The sequence below is a fragment of the Lepus europaeus genome, chromosome 5, assembly GCF_033115175.1.
Source record: "Lepus europaeus isolate LE1 chromosome 5, mLepTim1.pri, whole genome shotgun sequence".
NCBI classification, from domain to species: domain Eukaryota; kingdom Metazoa; phylum Chordata; class Mammalia; order Lagomorpha; family Leporidae; genus Lepus; species Lepus europaeus.
This window is the reverse complement of record NC_084831.1, coordinates 82,491,919-82,510,477: the sequence shown is the minus strand read 5'-3', so window position 1 is coordinate 82,510,477 and position 18,559 is coordinate 82,491,919. Positions and strand designations below refer to the sequence as shown.

The 18,559-nt window shown below is 37.3% G+C and overlaps 1 protein-coding gene across 2 annotated transcripts in view; it reads right to left on the bottom strand.

Moving 5' to 3' along the window:
* The window catches only part of PKN2 (protein kinase N2), a 149,676-nt gene that overhangs the window by 58,501 nt on the left and 72,616 nt on the right, over positions 1-18,559 (bottom strand). For both annotated transcript variants that reach the window (XM_062191671.1, XM_062191672.1), the window contains exons 3-4: positions 7,814-7,968; positions 796-913 (exon numbers count right to left, since the gene is read on the bottom strand). In XM_062191671.1, the coding sequence (XP_062047655.1) occupies positions 796-913; positions 7,814-7,968 (273 nt within the window). The remainder of the gene's footprint in view (positions 1-795; positions 914-7,813; positions 7,969-18,559) is intronic.

The following is an 18,559-nucleotide window of genomic DNA, read 5'->3' as shown; positions in this document are numbered from 1 at the left end:
GTAGATATAACTGAAATTCAGAGTCTTCCATTTTAGTCATTATACATCTAAATTACAAATGTTAAAACAAAGATGTCAGAATTGAAGACAGGAATATATTGTAACATTAGACTGAAATGCTCTCTATATCTGTGAATTCCACATCTATGGATTCAATTAGCCACATAATGAAAATGTTCAGAAAAAAAAACTGAGTCTGTACTAAACATGTACAAACATTTTTCTCGTTACTACTTCCTAAACAATATAGTTTAACAACTATTTTCATACTGTATTAAGAATTATAATTATAGAGATGATGTAAAGTATGCAGGAGGATATGCTTAAGTCATATGCAAACAAGACATACATTGTTTTATATAAGGAACTTGAGCATCCTTGGATTTTAGTTTCTGCAGAGATAATGGAATGAATTCAGAAGATAACTAGGGATGGCTCTAGTTTCTAGTCCTACTTCTAGCAATTAGCTGTATGGATTCCCTCTGGAATTTAAAACAAAACTAAAAAGAAAACAGAGCCAAATTCTTAAATAGTCCACAGCCTTTTAAAACTAAGCATTGATTATAAGTATTCATAGTCTAATTAAAGTGAAGAAATAAATTCTAGACTGACGTCATCTTGAAACATGACACAAATATCTGAAGACATCTACCCCAGGTAAAGAGTGTAAAACTCACAATTATAAATATACCATGCTTCCTCTCTTTTAACTTTGAACCATTGCCCCTCTCCTAAGATTCACTTAATACCACATGCCCACAGTAGAAGAATGACAGTTTCTCTCTAATCCATCACCATTATCAAAAGCCATTTCATTGGTCTGGACTGCCTGAAGAATCTGCATTCGTATGACTTCAATTTTTGTCTTGCTGTCCTGTAGCAGTTGCTGAGCTGTACCATGGAGTTTTCGATCCTATTAAAAGTAAGTTTGAAAAGGTAAGTCAATAAAGGGCTGAAGGAAACATTTTCATATCTTCCAAAGAAAACATTTGATATAGCAGTAAATGAAAAAGTTAAAAGAACACTGTAAGATATGATATTGTGGATATATTTATGATAAAAAGAGCCACAAAACATTTTATGTGATAAATGAGGAAAAAACTCCTTAAGATAATCTGAGGAAAAACAAGTGAATCTTATTATTCTTGTGTTTTTAAAGACATTTTTATGATAAACAATTGAGGTACACAAATGATGTTTTGATATAAACACACAGTGAAATGATTAGAACAAAAACTTTAGATATCCATCATTTTCTATGTTTATCATTTTTGTGTTTTTTGTGGATAAACAGCACCTAAAATCCACTCTTTCCGCAAAATCAGTATGTATTTCATTAGCTAGTACCTGTGCTGCACATTAAATTTCTAGACTTATTCATTCGACCTAACTACAAATTTGTACCTTTGAGCTACCATTCCCTCCTTACCCGGATAACCATTGCTCTGCTTTCTTTCTTTTTTTTTTTTTTTTTTTTTTGACAGGGAAAGTGGACAGTGAGAGAAAGAGAGACAGAGAAAAAGGTCTTCCTTTGCCAATGGTTCACCCTCCAATGGCCACCGAGGCCGTGTGCTGCAGCCGGTGTACTGTGCTGATCCTAAGGCAGGAGCCAGGTGCTTATCCTGGTCTCCCATGGGGTGCAGGACCCAAGCACTTAGGCCATCCTCCACTGCACTCCCGGGCCGCAGCAGAGAGCTGGCCTGGAAGAGGGACAACCGGGACAGAATCTGGCGCCCTGACCGGGACTAGAACCCAGTGTATCTAGAACCCGGTGTACTGGCGCCGCTAGGCGGAGGATTAGCCTATTGAGCTGCGGTGCTGGCCTGCTCTGCTTTCTTTTTTTGTTTATTCAACTTTTTTTTTTAGATTTCACATAGAAATGAGATCACACAGTATTGGCAGTATCTTTTTTTTAAGGCTATATTGCTCTGTGTGTGTGTGTGTATACACACATAATTTCTTCACTCATTGATCTGTCCATAAAAACTATACGCTGTTTGAATTTTATTGTTTTAAAAAAATTCAAATTCACAATTGTAATTTCCTCGTGTCATCGCTTTACACAAAATACAACAATTTTTTTTACTACAATCAATCTCTCAGCAATGATAATGAAATTGATACTTCAGTGACCATGACTAAAAAATGCAGATAATCTTTCCTTCTTCCATTATAGTTCAGTTAAATTTTCAAGGAAATTCACAAATGTAGACAAACTTTTACAATAACTCATCACAAATATATCTGTGTTCCAATGATAATTTTTTGGCACCAGTGACAAGAGAAAAGGTTCCTAGAAACTCTTGAATGTCAAAAAGCTAGAGTGTCTCATTAAAGCTGAGAAGTTACATTGAATAAACTTCCATCATGTCTTAAGACTTCAAGAAAAGTTTTGAATTAAGTGAAATAATGTTACTTCTGTACCTCCATTTAGTTTTAGTAACACTAAATGTAAATGGCAAACAGAACTATAGTAAGCTCAATAATTACCCAAGATTTACATTCAAGTACTAATTCTTGGAACCTTGCTAATATTTTAATGTATTTGGTAAAGGAGCATTTAAAATAGCAAATGAACTTAAAGTTATTATCACCTAACCTTAAAATATAGAAATTATACTGGATTTCGCAGGTAGGCCCAATGTAATCACAAGGGTCCTTAAGTGAAGAAAAGGCAAAAGAGGTCAGAGCAACATGAGAAAAATGATCTGCTATTGTCGGCTTAGGAGACAAAGGTAGAGAGCCATGAGCAAATGGTTCAGGGAGGGAGCAGTCTCCAGAAGCTGGAAAGAGTAAGGAAACAGATTCTTCCCAGAGCCTCCAGAAGAAGATGCCAACAGCTCTGCCAACATCCTGATTTGGGCCCAGTGAAATCCATTTTAGACAAAATAAACTACAAAACTGTAATAAAGGGGCAGTTGCTTGGTCCAGCTGTTGAACTACCAATTACAATGCTCATGTCCCACATTGTACTGTCTGGGTTCAATTCCTGGCTTTGGCTCCTGAATTGAGCTTCCTGATCATGTAGACACTAGCAGACAGGGGAGATGGTTCAAGTAATGGAAACCCTGCCACCCACATGGGAGACTAAGTTCTTGGGTTTCTACTTCAGCCTGCCTCAGTCTCAGTCATTACAGGCATTTGGGGAGAGAACCAGCAGATTACAGTTCTCTTTTTTTCCCTTTCTCACAATGCATTTTAAAAGACTGTAAAATAATAACCTTGTTACAACTTGTTACAGCAGCCATAGGAAATCAAAGTATCTGAAATTAATGCCATCTTCTTATTTGAGGATTTTATTAGTAGTAAAAGACTGGTATTACCTGGTCCCCACTCCCAACACACACATGTAACACAAATATATAACACTAAGCATCAAGTTAAGAAGTGTTTTCTTACCAAGAAAGGTCAATTTTTACATTTTATTGTATCTCTACTTTTATTACTAAAATAATGAACCCTGATTTGTAAAGAAAACAGCATACAATCAACCTATATGAGTATGCTCCAGAAGATTCAGGATTAGAACCTAAGAGATAAGTATCAGTAGGACAGATCATTTCAATAAACCTAACACATGCACATAGTATAAGACACTGAATAATGATGAGGCTAGACATATATATGGTAGGAGGGTAACTTTGCTATTATTATTAAGGAGAAAAAGAAGAAGGTAAAATATATTCTGTTACGTTACCAAACTCAGGGTTAAAATATAATGGATAAAAAAACCTCGCAAATTTATGAAATTTACAAATTTTATTCCATTTCTTTCTTGTTGCTAAAGTCAGCCTCTCAAAAAAGAGCTTCTAACCAGATTTTGTGCTTTCATATTTTATAAACATGAATATTTAGATTTCACACCAAGAGGCACAGTTTATTAAGTCCCTGAGATATTAATTTATACCATAAAGTAGATACACACAAATATACTAATTACCCTTTACTAATAAGGAAAATAGCTTGAATTTGGTGGGTGTTTATGGCATATAATAAATGCTTTATGAATATACTTAATTCACTCCTAAACTTAAGAAGAAAATGCTTTTCTCTTTCTGTAATTCCTTCATCTATCTAGTATTAGAAATATCAGACAATTTCAAGAAATAACTATTTCTTTGAGATCAGACCAGAGTTAAACACAGTGGTTCAAAGCTCATAATTTAATGGGACAAATTTTTTTGTATCTAGAAAGACCTGGCCCAAATCTTACTATATTGTAAACCTGGGCAAGTTACTATCTTTTTTTTTTTTTTTTTTTTTTTTGACTTGGGCCATCCTCTACTGCCTTCCTGGGCCACAGCAGATAGCTGGACAGGAAGAAGAGCAAATGGGACAGAACCGGCGCCCCAACTGGGACTAGAACCCGGGGTGCCGGCACCGCAGGTGGAGGATTAGCCAAGTGAGCCGCGGTGCCGGCCCAAGTTACTATCTTTTGAAAGCCTTGCAGAAACTATGGGAGCTTTTGAAAGCTAAAAATACATTGGCCAGCACATGCCTGGCAATGTCCTTTAAAGCAATAAAAATGATGAAATATCTTATTTCAATTAAGTTCTAATATAAAAGAAAAAATATTAGGTAAATTATTATCATATTACGTCTTTCAAACTGTTCAAAATACCCACAAAGAGCACAAATTTCTAGAAGTATCTTGACTGTGGTGATGGTATTTAAGGTATTTAACCATGAACAGACTCATCAAAACTATGTACAATTTTTGTGTATCAATTAAATCCCAATAAAGTTTAAACAAACAAAAATGACTGGAAAACTGGGGCTTAGGTGTCCTGGATGGTTACTCAGGTATTTCCAAATGATGTTAAAGTATGAGAAGACTTGGGAACATCAAAAAGGGGACCAATGCAAGATGATGCTAGAAAGAACCTCAAAATTTATTTTATTTTTTAAAGATTATTTATTTGTTTGTAGAGCTACAGAGAGTGAGAGAGAAAGGTCTTCCTTCCGTTGGTTCACCCCCCAAATGGCTGCTACGACTGGCGCCACACCGATCTGAAGCCAGGAGCCAGGTACTTCCTCCTGGTTTCCCATGTGGGTGCAGGGGCCCAAGCACTTGGGCCATCCTCCACTGCTTTCCCAAGCCACAGCAGAGAGCTAGACTGGAAGAGGAGCAACTGGGACTAGAACTGGCACCCATATGGAATGCCGGCACTGCAGGCAGAGGATTAGCCAAGTGAGCCACAGCGCTGGGCCCAGAACCTCAAATTTTAATAATTAGCTTGGTTTGTTACCTGAATATATAGCTCTCAGAGATTATTCCAAAAAATCAGTGGTGCTGGTTAGAGCCACAACTGCCCAAAGAGGAAATTCCAAGACATTTCACTTCATAAGTAAAGGGACAAAAATAATCATAACCCATTCCTTATATCTTTGTATTGATAATAAAAACATCTTAGTTATAAAAGGGACTAAGTCCCTATCTTAGTCATAAAAAGGATAAATAATGTGCTGCATTCGTAGTTCTATAACAGTATTTACTTAAGGAAGAAAAAAAAAAGGCAGGGGCCAAGAAGAGGGAGAAGGCAAAATACCATTTGATAAAAATGAAAAATCCCTAGAACTAAAAGTTAATAATAGGCTGGCGCCACGGTTTACTTGGCTAATCTTCCGCCTGCAGCACTGGCACCCCGGGTTCTAGTCCTGGTTGGGGCGCCGGATTCTGTCCTGATTACTCCTCTTCCAGTCCAGTTATCTGCTGTGGCCCGGGAGGGCAGTGGAAGATGATGGCCCAAGTGCTTGGGTCCTGCACCCGCATGGGAGACCAGGAGGAAGCACCTGGCTCCTGGCTTTGGATCGGCACAGTGCGCCGGCCGTAGTGGCTATTTGGGGGGTGAACCAACAGAAAGAAGACCTTTCTCTCTGTCTCTCTCTCTCACTGTCTAACTCTGTAAAAAAAACCCAAAAGTCAATAATAGTACAGGGGCAGGCATTGGTACAGTTAAGTTGCCCTAGGGATAGCTGCATCCTATATCAGAGAGCTTGTGTTTGAGTCCTGCCTTCTCTGCTTCTGATCCAGCTTCTTGCTGATGGGCATTCTGAGAGGCAGCAGGTAATGGCTCAAGTACTCGAGTCCCTGCCAACAATGCAGGAGACCCAGATTCTGGGCTCTTGGCTTAGCTTGGTCCAATCCTGGCTTTTTAGGAAATATGGGAAGTGAATCAGTGGATGGAAAATCTGTCCGTGTGTCTCTGTGTTTCAAATAAAAAGGAAAATAAAATTTACGAAAAGTAAATTTTTAAAAAGTAAACTAATAGCACAGAAAATAACTCCTCGTCTTATGCTTAAGTTAGTGAAATGATATCCTATAGTATCACATCATAATATCATATAAAATATATTTCTCGAAAATTAACAAGAAAATCCTTTTGAATACAGCATAAAATCCAACTAATTTTCATAATTAACCTTAGAAATCTTATATCACATATGCATTTCTATCTTTAGCATCTTTTCAAATTTCATGTGGAATGGGTAGATTGAATACAGAACTTAAGAGCCCATTCTCCCCCTCCCACCATGGTCTCAAATTCTTTCTATCTGAAACAAAAAGACAAACCATTCTTTCTCAAACTATTTACAAAATAACTATGCAAATATGGAAAAAGTATTGACTTCCAGAGATAAAAAGTTTTAAAATAAATGAGTTGAGAGTGAAAATTGGATTTTGTAATAAATATACTGTTCTCAGAATTTCTGGAAATTATTGAAACCATAGAACTTTATGCTATAAAGAGCTTTCAAGATTATCTAACTGATATATAGTATATTTTCTGCCCCATTATATCTAAGAACAAGAATATCTTCTCAACAGATTTTCAATTAGGCAATATACACTCAGATCACCAAGAATGCACAGGTCTGGGCCAACTAACTGAGCACTGAGTTTTCATTTGCTCTTCCTTAAAAACCTGTATGTACTAAAAGAAAACTCATATGGCTTATATTTTTTAAAAGTAAAATTTTTATTTTAAAATAATGTCAGATTTGTGGAAAAGCAGCAAATTCAGAGAATTCTTCACTCATACAGCAAAAGTTCTGACCGGGTTTTGATAGGAATAAAAATTTCTAAATATATCATCTTAAAACTTTTGTTTCCAATTTTTTTCAAATATTTATTTATTTATTTATTTATTTGAAAGGTAGAGTTAGAGAGAGAGAGAGAATTTTCCATCTGTTGGTTCTCTCCCCAAATGGCCACAACTGCTGGGATTAAGCCAGGCCAAATTTAGGAACCAGGAGTTTCATCTGGGGCTTCCATGTGGGTGCAGGGGCCCAGGGTCTTAGACCATCTTCTGCTATTTTCTCAAGTGCCTTAACAGGAAGCTGGATTGGAAGCAGATGGGACTCGAAACAGCATTGCAGGAGGTGGCTTAACCCATTACACCGCAACACTGGCCCTTGGTTCCAATTTGTTTTTTGTGCATACTTTCAAGTTTTGAGGCTTAAATGGTCTCAGAAATCATAATACAGTATTTAAACAACAAAATTACTAGTGACAAACACATAAATATGAAAAATGTGGCACTAAATGGATTTCAAAAAGGATACTTTTTTAGTATAAGAGCTTAACAAGGCAGAGCATCACCTTATTGAACTTTAGCTGGGAACATGTGTCAGACAACTCAAATTTTTCACCTCTGTGCATGTCTACTTCCACTGCTGCTGAAGTGCCAACAGCATGGATATTGGGGTTACAAGTAAATTTTAACAAGTACTCAAATTCACAAATATGGAAATAGGGATCTGCAAATAATCAGGATAGGCTGTACATACTTAATTCATTTACTATACTTACTTTTGAAGATCCATTTGAATACATCTGTATCATGTTTTCTGCACCTTGTTTTACTTTGAGTTCTATATCCAATTGTTTTTGTAAGGCCATCAATCTATTGTTGCTGGTAGAAGAGCGAGGGTCACTATTTGGAGTATCTGGAGTCCTTGGACAATCTAAGAAGAATATTATGTATAAGTTACTTAACAGGATCAATTGCTGTTTAACACTAGAATTTTTTCAAAGAATGGAATTTGAGATGAGCTTCAAGTCACCTAAATGAAATCTCCTTCTGCTTACAGATAACCTAAGAGTTCAATCAATTGAAGCCAAGGAACTATTCGAATTGCAGGATTACCTGCCAGGACAGATTCTACTTCCTCTAGAAGTGATTGTATCAAGTCTGCAACAGAATTAGATGATCATTTGAGGTTCGTCCAACAGCATTATTTTTAAAATCTAATCAAATCAATTTGACTGTTCAACAATTAAGTTAAGCTCTCTATTTATTACCTGAGTGGTTAGAGAACAAGGAAGATTCAAATGTTATATAGTGCTAGCATTAATTTCTAATTATTTAAGGAAAACCATACAAGCCTTCACATTTTGTATTCTACCATAAGGATATCCAATCTCAATGGGAGATGTTTCAAGGATATTGACTGATATAAAATTGACTGAAGGGTGTGTTTAGGGAGACCAAATATTCAAGTTCATGGCTTCTCATGAAGACTATGTTGCTTCCATTTATAAAAGAAAACAAATCTCAAATAGGACCACCTAGTTACTCTGAGAAATCTACATCTAATCATTTACACCACGTAACTAAAAGTCTTCATTATTTTGTCATTCACAGTAACTCCTTTACTTATAAAAAAGCTAGACTAAAATACTACACTTGGGTAAGGCGATAAAGCTACTTGGTAATCTGCTGGAAAACTGCCTACAGTGCAAGGGACTCAACTTTGGTGCCTCAGAGTGCCCTTCTCTCCTCTGCAACACAAGATGGTGTGACCAACCAATCTGAATGAATATTTTTAATATTTGTTTTTATATGCCACATCTTAAAAATTCACTAGTTTAAAACATATTTTTTACATTAACATGAAAAGACACTAGGGTAGATATAGATATAAAATAAGTTAATTTACATTTACATACAACTGACTAGGTACAATTCCTGAACTAAGTGCTTTATAAATATATATTTATTAGTCTTCATAAACAGCCCTATAATGAGTATTTTAAATTCATATTACAGATAAGAAAACTAGGGCACAGAGAAGTTAAGAAATTTGCCCAAGGTACCACAACTAGTGACAAAACCTAAATCTGTGCCTAGTTAGTTCAGTTCTAAAGTCTATCCTATTAATTGCTCTGCAATGCTGTCGTAAAGGCTCTGTAAGCAACTATACTAGGCTGTGTACGTATGTACACTTATATAATTATTGTATTCATTAATCTTTAAGAATCTTTTTTAAAAAAGATTTAACCACTTATTTGAAAGGCAGTTACTTTTGAGATAGATATTATCTACATTTTACCTATCAAAAAAACAAGCAAAACCACACCATTATTATCTAGATTCAATTCAGGGAAGGTTTCTATTTAATTGAATTCCCCAAATTAACAATGAGCCACTTTGAAAGCTCATTTTGTAAGTGACACAGTCTAATAGAAAATTTACATAAAATGCAGATAGATTTTCTCAATTAATTCACAAAAGAATTACTGAATATATCTAGTTAGTGGATGAGAGTATCTAGGTTTGAATCTGTTCTGGCACTGAGATTCAGAGCAAGCCATGTAATACAGGGTAACTTATGTATATTCTTCATCTGTTATAATGAAAACAGCATATATCACACAGGATTATTGAGAGAATTAAATAAATAATGTGCTAAGAGCTTAGAAAAGAGTGGAGTACATAGTAAACATTTAATCAATATTAACCACTAGTAGTCACTGTAGAAAATATATGTGTATCTGTTAAGTCCACAAATGAGCCACATATTGTAACAGTGACTAAACACTTCAGATCTAGGAGCATTTTAGCTCCCTCTTCCTTTTCTTTCTCTCTCTCTTCCTCTTTTCCTTTTTATATGCAAGACGTTGTTAGAAATCACACATTATCTGGCATATAAGGATAGTTTACAGTGGCCCATTTTTTTTTAACTTTTATTTAATGAATATAAATTTCCAAATTTATTTATGGATTATTTATATTTATGGATTACAATGGCTTTCTCCCCCATAACTTCCCTCCCACCCGCAACCCTCCCCTTTCCCGCTCTCTCTTCCCTTCCATTCACATCAAGATTCATTTTTAATTCTCTTTATATACAGAAGATGAGTTTAATATATATTAAGTAAAGATTTCAACAGTTTGCACCCACACAGACACACAAAGTGTAAAGTACTGTTTGAGTACTAGTTATAGCATCAATTCACATTGTACAACACATTAAGGACAGAGATCCTACATGAGGAGTAAGTGCACAGTGACTCCTGTTGTTGACTTAACAAATTGATACTCTTGTTTATGGCATCAGTAATCACCCTAGGCTCTAGTCATGAGTTGCCAAAGCTATGAAAGCCTTTTGAATTCACCGACTCTGATCATATTTAGACAAGGTCATAATCAAAGTGGAAATTCTCTCTTCCCTTCAGAGAAAGGTACCTCCTTTTTTGATGACCTGTTCTTTCTGCTGGGATCTCACTTGCAGAGATCTTTCATTTAGGTCTTTTTTTTTTTTTTTTTTTTGACAGAGTGTCTTGGCTTTCAATGCTTGAAATACTCCATGGGCTTTTCAGCCGGATCCGAATGCCTTAAGGGCTGATTCTGAGGCCAGAATGCTATTTAGGACATCTGCCATTCTGAGTCTGCTGTGTATCCTGCTTCCCATTTTGGATCGTTCTCTCCCTTTTTTGTTCTGTCGGTTAGTATTTTCAGACACTAGTCTTGTTTATGTGATCCCTTTGATTCTTAGTCCTATCATTATGATCAATTGTGAACAGAAATTGATCAAATGGACTAGTGAAATGGCATTGGTACATGCCCCCTTGATGGGATTGAATTGGAATCCCCTGGTATGTTTCTAACTCTACCGTTTGGGGCAAATCCAATTAAGCATGTCCCAAATTGTACATCTCTTCCCTCTCTTATTCCCACACTTCTATTTAACAGGGATCACTTTGCAGTTAAGTTTCAACACTTAAGAATAACTGTGTATTAATTACAGAATTAAACCAATAGTATTAAGTAGAACAGACAAAAAAAATACTAAGAGGGATAATGTATTAAGTTGTTCATCATCAGTCAGGGCAAGGGCTGATCAAGTCACTGTTTCTCATAGTGTCCATTTCACTTCAACAGGTTCCTTTTGGTGCTTGGTTAGTTGTCACCGATCAGGGAGAACATATGCTGTTTGTCCCTTTGGGACTGGCTTAATTCACTCAGCATAATGTTTTCCAGATTCCTCCATTTTGTTGCAAATGACTGGATTTCATTGTTTTTGACTGCTGTATAGTATTCAATAGAGTACATATCCCATAATTTCTTTATCCAGTTTACTGTTGATGGGCATTTAGGTTGATTCCAGGTCTTAGCTATTGTAAACTGAGCTGCAATAAACATTAATGTGCAGATGGCTTTTTTTGTTTGCCAATTTAATTTCCTTTGGGTAAATTCCAAGGAGTGGATGGCTGGGTTGAATGGTAGAGTTATATTCAGTTTTCTGAGGAATCTCCAGACTGACTTCCATAGTGGCTTAACCAGTTTGCATTCCCACCAACAGTGGATTAGTGTCCCTTTTTCCCCACATCCTCGCCAGCATCTGTTGTTGGTGGATTTCCTAATGTGAGCTATTCTCACCGGGGTGAGGTGAAACCTCATTGTGGTTTTGATTTGCATTTCCCTGATTGCTAGTGATCTTGAACATTTTTTTATGTGCCTGTTGGCCTTTGGATTTCCTCTTTTGCAAAATGTCTATTGAGGTCCTTGGCCCATCTCTTAAGTGGGTTGTTTGTTTTGATGTTGTGGAGTTTCTTGATCTCTTTGTAGATTCTGGTACAGAGGCCCATTTTTAAAAAGAACACTAATACATTGAAAGAAAGCTTTCAGTTGATAGAAATGAGTTGTTTGTAAAATAGTTTACGGTGTTTAGCCAAGGGATGAGAAAGAGAAATGATTCCTGTATAAACATTTAAACATTTACCTATGAAACCTATGCACCTACTATTTACCCATGGGGCAGAAAATTAAAACCAACTGGTGAGGTGCTCCCTCTCCAATCTAGCTCTCTGTTGAGAAAGCAGTAGAAGATGGCCCAAGTCCTTGAGTGCCTGCACCCGTACGGGAGTCAAGGAGGAGGCTCCTGCTCCTGGCTTCAGATTGGTCTAGCTCTGGCCATTGTAGCCATTTGGGGAGTGAACCAGCGGATGGAAGACCTACCTCTCTTTCTCTCTGCCTCTGCCTCTCTGTAACTCTGCATTTCAAATAAGTAAATAAATCTTAAAAAAAAAAAAAAAAAAAAGCTTAGACCGGCGCTGTGGCTTAACAGGCTAATCCTCCGCCTTGCGGCGCCAGCACACTGGGTTCTAGTCCCGGTCAGGGCGCCGGATTCTGTCCTGGTTGCCCCTCTTCCAGGCCAGCTCTCTGCTATGGCCTGGGAAGGCAGTGGAGGATGGCCCAAGTGCTTAGGCCCTGCACCCGCATGGGAGACCAGGAGAAGCACTTGGCTCCTGGCTTCGGATCAGTGCAATGCGCCGACCGTAGCGGCCATTGGAGGGTGAACCAATGGCAAAGAGGAAGACCTTTCTTTCTGTCTCTCTCTCTCTCACTATCCACTCTGCCTGTCAAAAAAAAAAAAAAAAAAAAAAAAAAAAGAGCATAAAAAAAATCAGGTGATAAGGAGAATTCCTTACATCCAGGGTTATCTGATAATGAAATGGTTTGCCTTTAGAATATAATAAAGTCTGTTGTCTTTGGAAGCACTCATACAAAAGCTAGATTTACAATTTGTTAGAGATAGCATATAATAAATCCTTCCATATTAGAGCAGGTTGTACTAAGACACTGAAGTACACATTGGTCTGATAGTCTGGGAATCTGTAAAAGTATTAATTCCTAACAGTGTTCTTATGGAAAGATATGTACTCAGTTTTAATCAACATTATAGGAACATAAGAAATAATACACTGGGTTAAGATTCTGGGCTCTGAGGTCAGAATGCCTGTGTTAAAATCTTGTGGATGCTACTTAATGGTGTAGTCTTAATTATATTCTTATTTAACATCTCTGAGCTGCAATTTCTTCAGTCACAATGTGGGTTACTGTAAAGATAAAGCCTGGATAGTGCTTAGATCTACACTTAAAACATAATAAAGGCACAATAAAATTATAAGCCAGGGCTCAGCTAAGTAGCTAGTATTTCTGTCCATTCTTCATAGGAACTCACAAAAATTTATAAAATAACATCATTCTACAGGTTAAAGCATTGGCAAGGAATTTGCGAAGGTCAGAAAAGTGTATGCAAAGGCAAAAGTTGATCCTTTGATATGTTTTGTTTTATAAAGTTGTGTTGTTTAGAAATCAGAGAAACACTTTGCTGTCACCCATAGATTTCATCCATTGTCCCTTTAAGCTTGCTTTTCTACTTGCTACTTTTCTTCTTTATGGTTTTCTTTCTTTTAGGTCAATGCAAGTGACAACATTACAAAACACACAATTTTCAGTATATTTGCTAAACTTATCTTCAGAGTGAAATGAAACATTTTTCAAAACAAAGGTAACCAGAATTCCCTATTAATGCTCTCTCAGGCAGGTTAACGTCCTGGCCTGAAGCGCCGGCATCCCATATGGGCACCGGTTTGAGACCCAGCTGCTCCACTTCCAATTCAGCTCTCTGCTATGGCCTGAAAAAGCAGTAGAAGATGGCCCAAGTCCTTGGGCCCCTGCACCTGCGTAGAAGACCCACAGGAAGCTCCTGGATCCTGGCTTCAGATCGACACAGCTCTGGCTGTTGCGGCCATCTGGGGAGTGAACCATTGGACGGAAGACCTCTCTCTCCCTCTTTCTCTCTCTCTCTCTGTGTGCCTCTCCTCTCTCTGTGTAACTCTTTCAAATAAATAAATCTTTAAAAAAATAAAAAAACATTCATAAAAGTCTACAAGATGAAAATTATATTTCCACTCTAAGAACTGCCTTTTAATTTATATGAAAAAATGCTGAATCTACTCTTAAATTCATACTTTGCTGCTTAAAGAAACTAAACCCCATGAGTATGACTAATAACAAATCTTCATTTGCTGAATCTATTTCTGAAATTATCAAAGAGTAGTTTTTTGGTGGATATTACAAAAAACTGTGCATGTTCCTAACTTTCTCAAGAATATTATACAACTTAAAAATGTTATGAGTTCAGTAAACCTGCTTTAATCTTTACATATCTGATCAGAGGTTTTATGCATATCTACTTACAGTAGAAAAAGCACAAGAGATAAGCCTGTAAAATCATGTCTCTATACACATTTACCCAATATAAGTTGCTGTGCTTTAACAGGGATAGCAGACAAGACTAACTCCCATACTGAAATACTTTTAATGGCTTTTGTCTACCAAATAAAGTCCCAACGTGATAGCTAGACATTAACAACTTTATGCTATCAAACTCAAAGCTAATTTTCCACCATTTTTCTGTCAATTTCTATATTTAGTTAATATTCTTTCTATTTCAGAGAAATGCAATGCATTCACCTTCTTCCCAGTTACTGTTGGCTGAGGCCATTATTTCCTCCAGGCAATCTTCCCTAAGTATCCCTCAATCTAATCAGATACCCCTTCTACTGTATCTTCAAAGTGTGTTTTTTTTCTCTCCACTGAAATATGTTTGACATTATTATAATAACCTGTTTTCAAGTTTGTTTTTCCCTCAGGGACTATAAGCATCTTTAATGCTGGGACTTGTTCTCTATTTCAATGGATGAGCTTAATAGAATTTCAGACACAGAAAAACAGCAGGTTAGTATTGAAAAACAGGTAAGTTTTTTTTAATGGAAAGAGATGGGAAATAAAATATTAATGGATATAGAAAAAAATGAAAAGTATATTTTATTGTGTTTCAGAAAGAAAGAGCAAACAGTAACTCGGATATATTTAAAAAGGAAAAGGTAATGATCACATTTTTTTTTTTTTTTTTGGACAGGCAGAGTTAGACAGTAAGAGAGAGAAAGGTCTTCCTTTCCGTTGGTTCACCCCCCAGATGGGCTGCTACAGCCGGCGCACTGTGCCTATCCGAAGCCAGGAGCCAGGTGCTTCCTCCTGGTCTCCCATATGGGTGCAGGGCCCAAGTACTTGGGCCATCCTCCACTGTCTTCCCGGGCCACAGCAGAGAACTGGAATGGAAGAGGAGCAACCAGGACAGAATCCGGCACCCCAATCAGGACTAGAACCCGGGGTGCCGTTGCTGCAGGTGGAGGATTAACCAAGTGAGCCACAGCGCTGGCCCAATGATCACATTTTTTAAGAACTAATGAGGGGCTTGCACTGTGGCATAATGGGTAAAGCCGCCACCTACAGTGCTGGCATCCCATATGGGCACTGGTTTGAGACTCAGCTGCTCCACTTCTGATTCAGCTCTCTGCTATGGCCTGGGAGAGCAGTGGAAGATGTCGAAGTCCCTGGGCCCCTGCATCCGTGTGGGAGACCCAGAAGAAGCTCCTGGCTCCTGGCTTTGGATCGGCACAGCTCTGGCCGTTGCAGCCAACTGAGGAGTGAACCAGCTGATGGAAGACCTCTCTCTCTCTGCCTCTGTCTCCTTCTCCCTCTGTGTAACTCTGACTTTCAAATAAATGAATAAATCTTAAAAAAAAAAAAAAAAGAACTAATGAAAGAGAACAATTTGTAACTTCAAGATAGGCTATCAACTCCATGCAGATTATGTATTGGGAAAAAAATCCACACTTCAACACAACTTACTTCCTTAGATTATATACCCAGTGAAAATATTTTTCAAGAATGAGAACAATATAAAAACATTGTCAGAGATGGAAACAATCTGTCCCAAACATAAAATATAAAAGAAATGCTAGTGGACCACTTGCGTGAGTACATGAGCATCATACAAATCATTAAAAGCCATGTCATTCTTTTCAAACGTAAAATTAGGGTAATAATGCATACACCAGAGTACACATAAAAAGAAGCATTCTATGACTTATTGTCTAGAACACAAGTAAAAAAGTGACATAACAGCCTTTGATAAGCACACACATTACATACTATTTAACCTAATCAGTGGTTGCAGGCGGGAGGGAAGTTATGGGAGGGGGGAAGCCATTGTAACCCATAAGCTGTACTTTGGAAATTTATATTCATTAAATAAAAGTTTAATAAATGAAAAAAATTAATTTTAAAAAAATACCGTAAAGCACCAAAAAAAGAAACTAACTAAATGATATTATTAGACTAGGGAAACAAAAATTAATAAAATCAAGTTCAAATACATCCTACCTTTCTAAAATTTTGTTATGCAAATTTCATGTATTTCATATACATAGATTTAGGAACATACTGGCACTTCCCTCTCCACCCTCCCTCCCGCCCATGCTCCAACGTTCTTCCCCCTTCCTCTCCAATTCTCATTCACAATTTTTACAATTATACATTTTTAAGTATACTTAATAACTGTATAATTAATCCTACTCTAAGTTTAATAGTTCAACAAATAGCATGAAGAGAAAAAACAAACAAAATAAAATGCTGTTCCTCAACAGAAGAGACAAGGGCTATAAACAATTATAGATTCTTAAAATGTCTATTTCACTCCAATACATTACATTAAGGTACTCTATTAGTTACCTCGGGTCAGGGGAAACATATAATATCTGTTTTTTTGGGACTGTCTTCTTTCACTAAGTATAACGGTTTCCAGTTGTGTCCACCTTGTTGTAAAAGAGTAGTATTCTGCCTTTCAAATAAATAAATAAATAAATAATATAAAAAATAGAAATTGAAGTAATAGGCAGATTCCAGATCATACAAAGGGCATCTCGACCATACTACAAATTTGTACAGTATTGTGTAGGGAATGGAGAGCCACTGAAAGATTTTGTTTGTTTGTTTAAAAATTTATTTATTTACTTCAAAGTCAGAGTTACACAGAGAGAGGAGACGTAGAGAGAAAGAGGTCTTCCATCCACTGGTTTATTCCCCAATTGGCCGCAACGGCTAAAGCTGTACTCATCTGAAGCCAGAAGCCAGGAGCTTCTTCTGGGTCTCCCACATGGGACTTAGGCTATCTTCCACTGCTTTCCCAGGCCACAGCAGAGAGTTGGATCAGAAATGGAGCAGCCAGGACTCAAACCGGTGCCCATATAGATGCTGGCACTGCATGCGGTGGCTTTACCCACTAGGCCACAGCACTGGCCCCAGATTTTTTAAGTTTCTTGTTTATTTATTTCCATTTTATTTGAAAGGCAGAGAGAGTGAGAGAGAGAGATATCTTCCATCTGTTGATTCAATCCCCAAATGCCCAACACAGCTGGGGCCGGGTCAGGCCAAAGCTAGGTTGCTAGTTCAGGTCTCCTATGTTGGTGGCAGGAAACCAAGTATTCAAGCCACCATCTGCTGCCTCCCAAGGTGTGCATTAGCAGGAAGCTGGACTGGAAGTGAAGGAGCTGGGACTCGAACCCAGGCACTCCAATATAGGATTCAGGCATCTCAAGTGGTAACTGAACCACTGTACCAAACACCTACCCCACTGAAAAGTTTAAAGCAAGAAAATAGAAACCAATTGGAATTTAGGTTAAAAAACTTTGATAGCAACTTTAAGGTTGTAAGCATTAAAAAGAAAAGATGAAGAAGGAATTTAGATTTGTGACCTATTTTCAGAGGTAGAATCCTTGACGTTTGGTGACTTACAGACTTTTGGTGGAGGGTGAAGGTGGCAAAAACAGGACAAGGAGGTTTATACTCAAAGTCAGGTACCAGTCACAGATTACTGTAATGCCATTAACAGGACAGAAAACACAGAGAAAATTCAGAGGTTGCATTCTAGCAAAGAAAAACTCAATTTTAATATGATGAGAGGTAAAGCCAGTAAGATATCCAGGTAATTTCTTTAAGTGTGGCAATAAACTATGAGATGAAGCCCAGAAAACAATCATGGCTAGAGATACAGCTTCAGAAAATAGGACATGGTTAAAATATTGCTAGGAGTGACATTTCTTAACATCAGAGTAACGAGTTAAAACCTGAATCTATTAGTTGCTTCACTGAAAATGTGTAGAGCAAAAGATAATGCTGCTTCTGGTGCTTTTAGTAATTTCTCTAAAACTATAACTAAGTATTTGGCTTCCAAAAATGAATTAGAGTTCTAGAGAAGAGGAGCAATCCAGATACTTAAGGGAGCTCTTGATTACTTAAGGTTCAGCCTTAACCTAGTTCCTTGCTTGTATAGGTTTGGGATGTGACTGATTTGAGTCTTGATCTCCTAGCCTCAGCAAAGTGCCCTGAGACTACTTACACTCAAACAGGGATTTTATGTTCAGAATTAGATGAGCTTGCATGCTGTCTACTTGATCCTTTTCTCAAGATATTAAAATACTTTGCCCACAAGATACAATGGAGAGGGTACACCCAGACTATCCTTCATGTTTTACAAGTGCGAATTACAGGTCTGGAGGGCTGCCAAGAGCTATACAACCATACAACTATACAATGGTCCAGCTTGAAGACATGTCATCAAATAACCTTTGGCCTTTTCA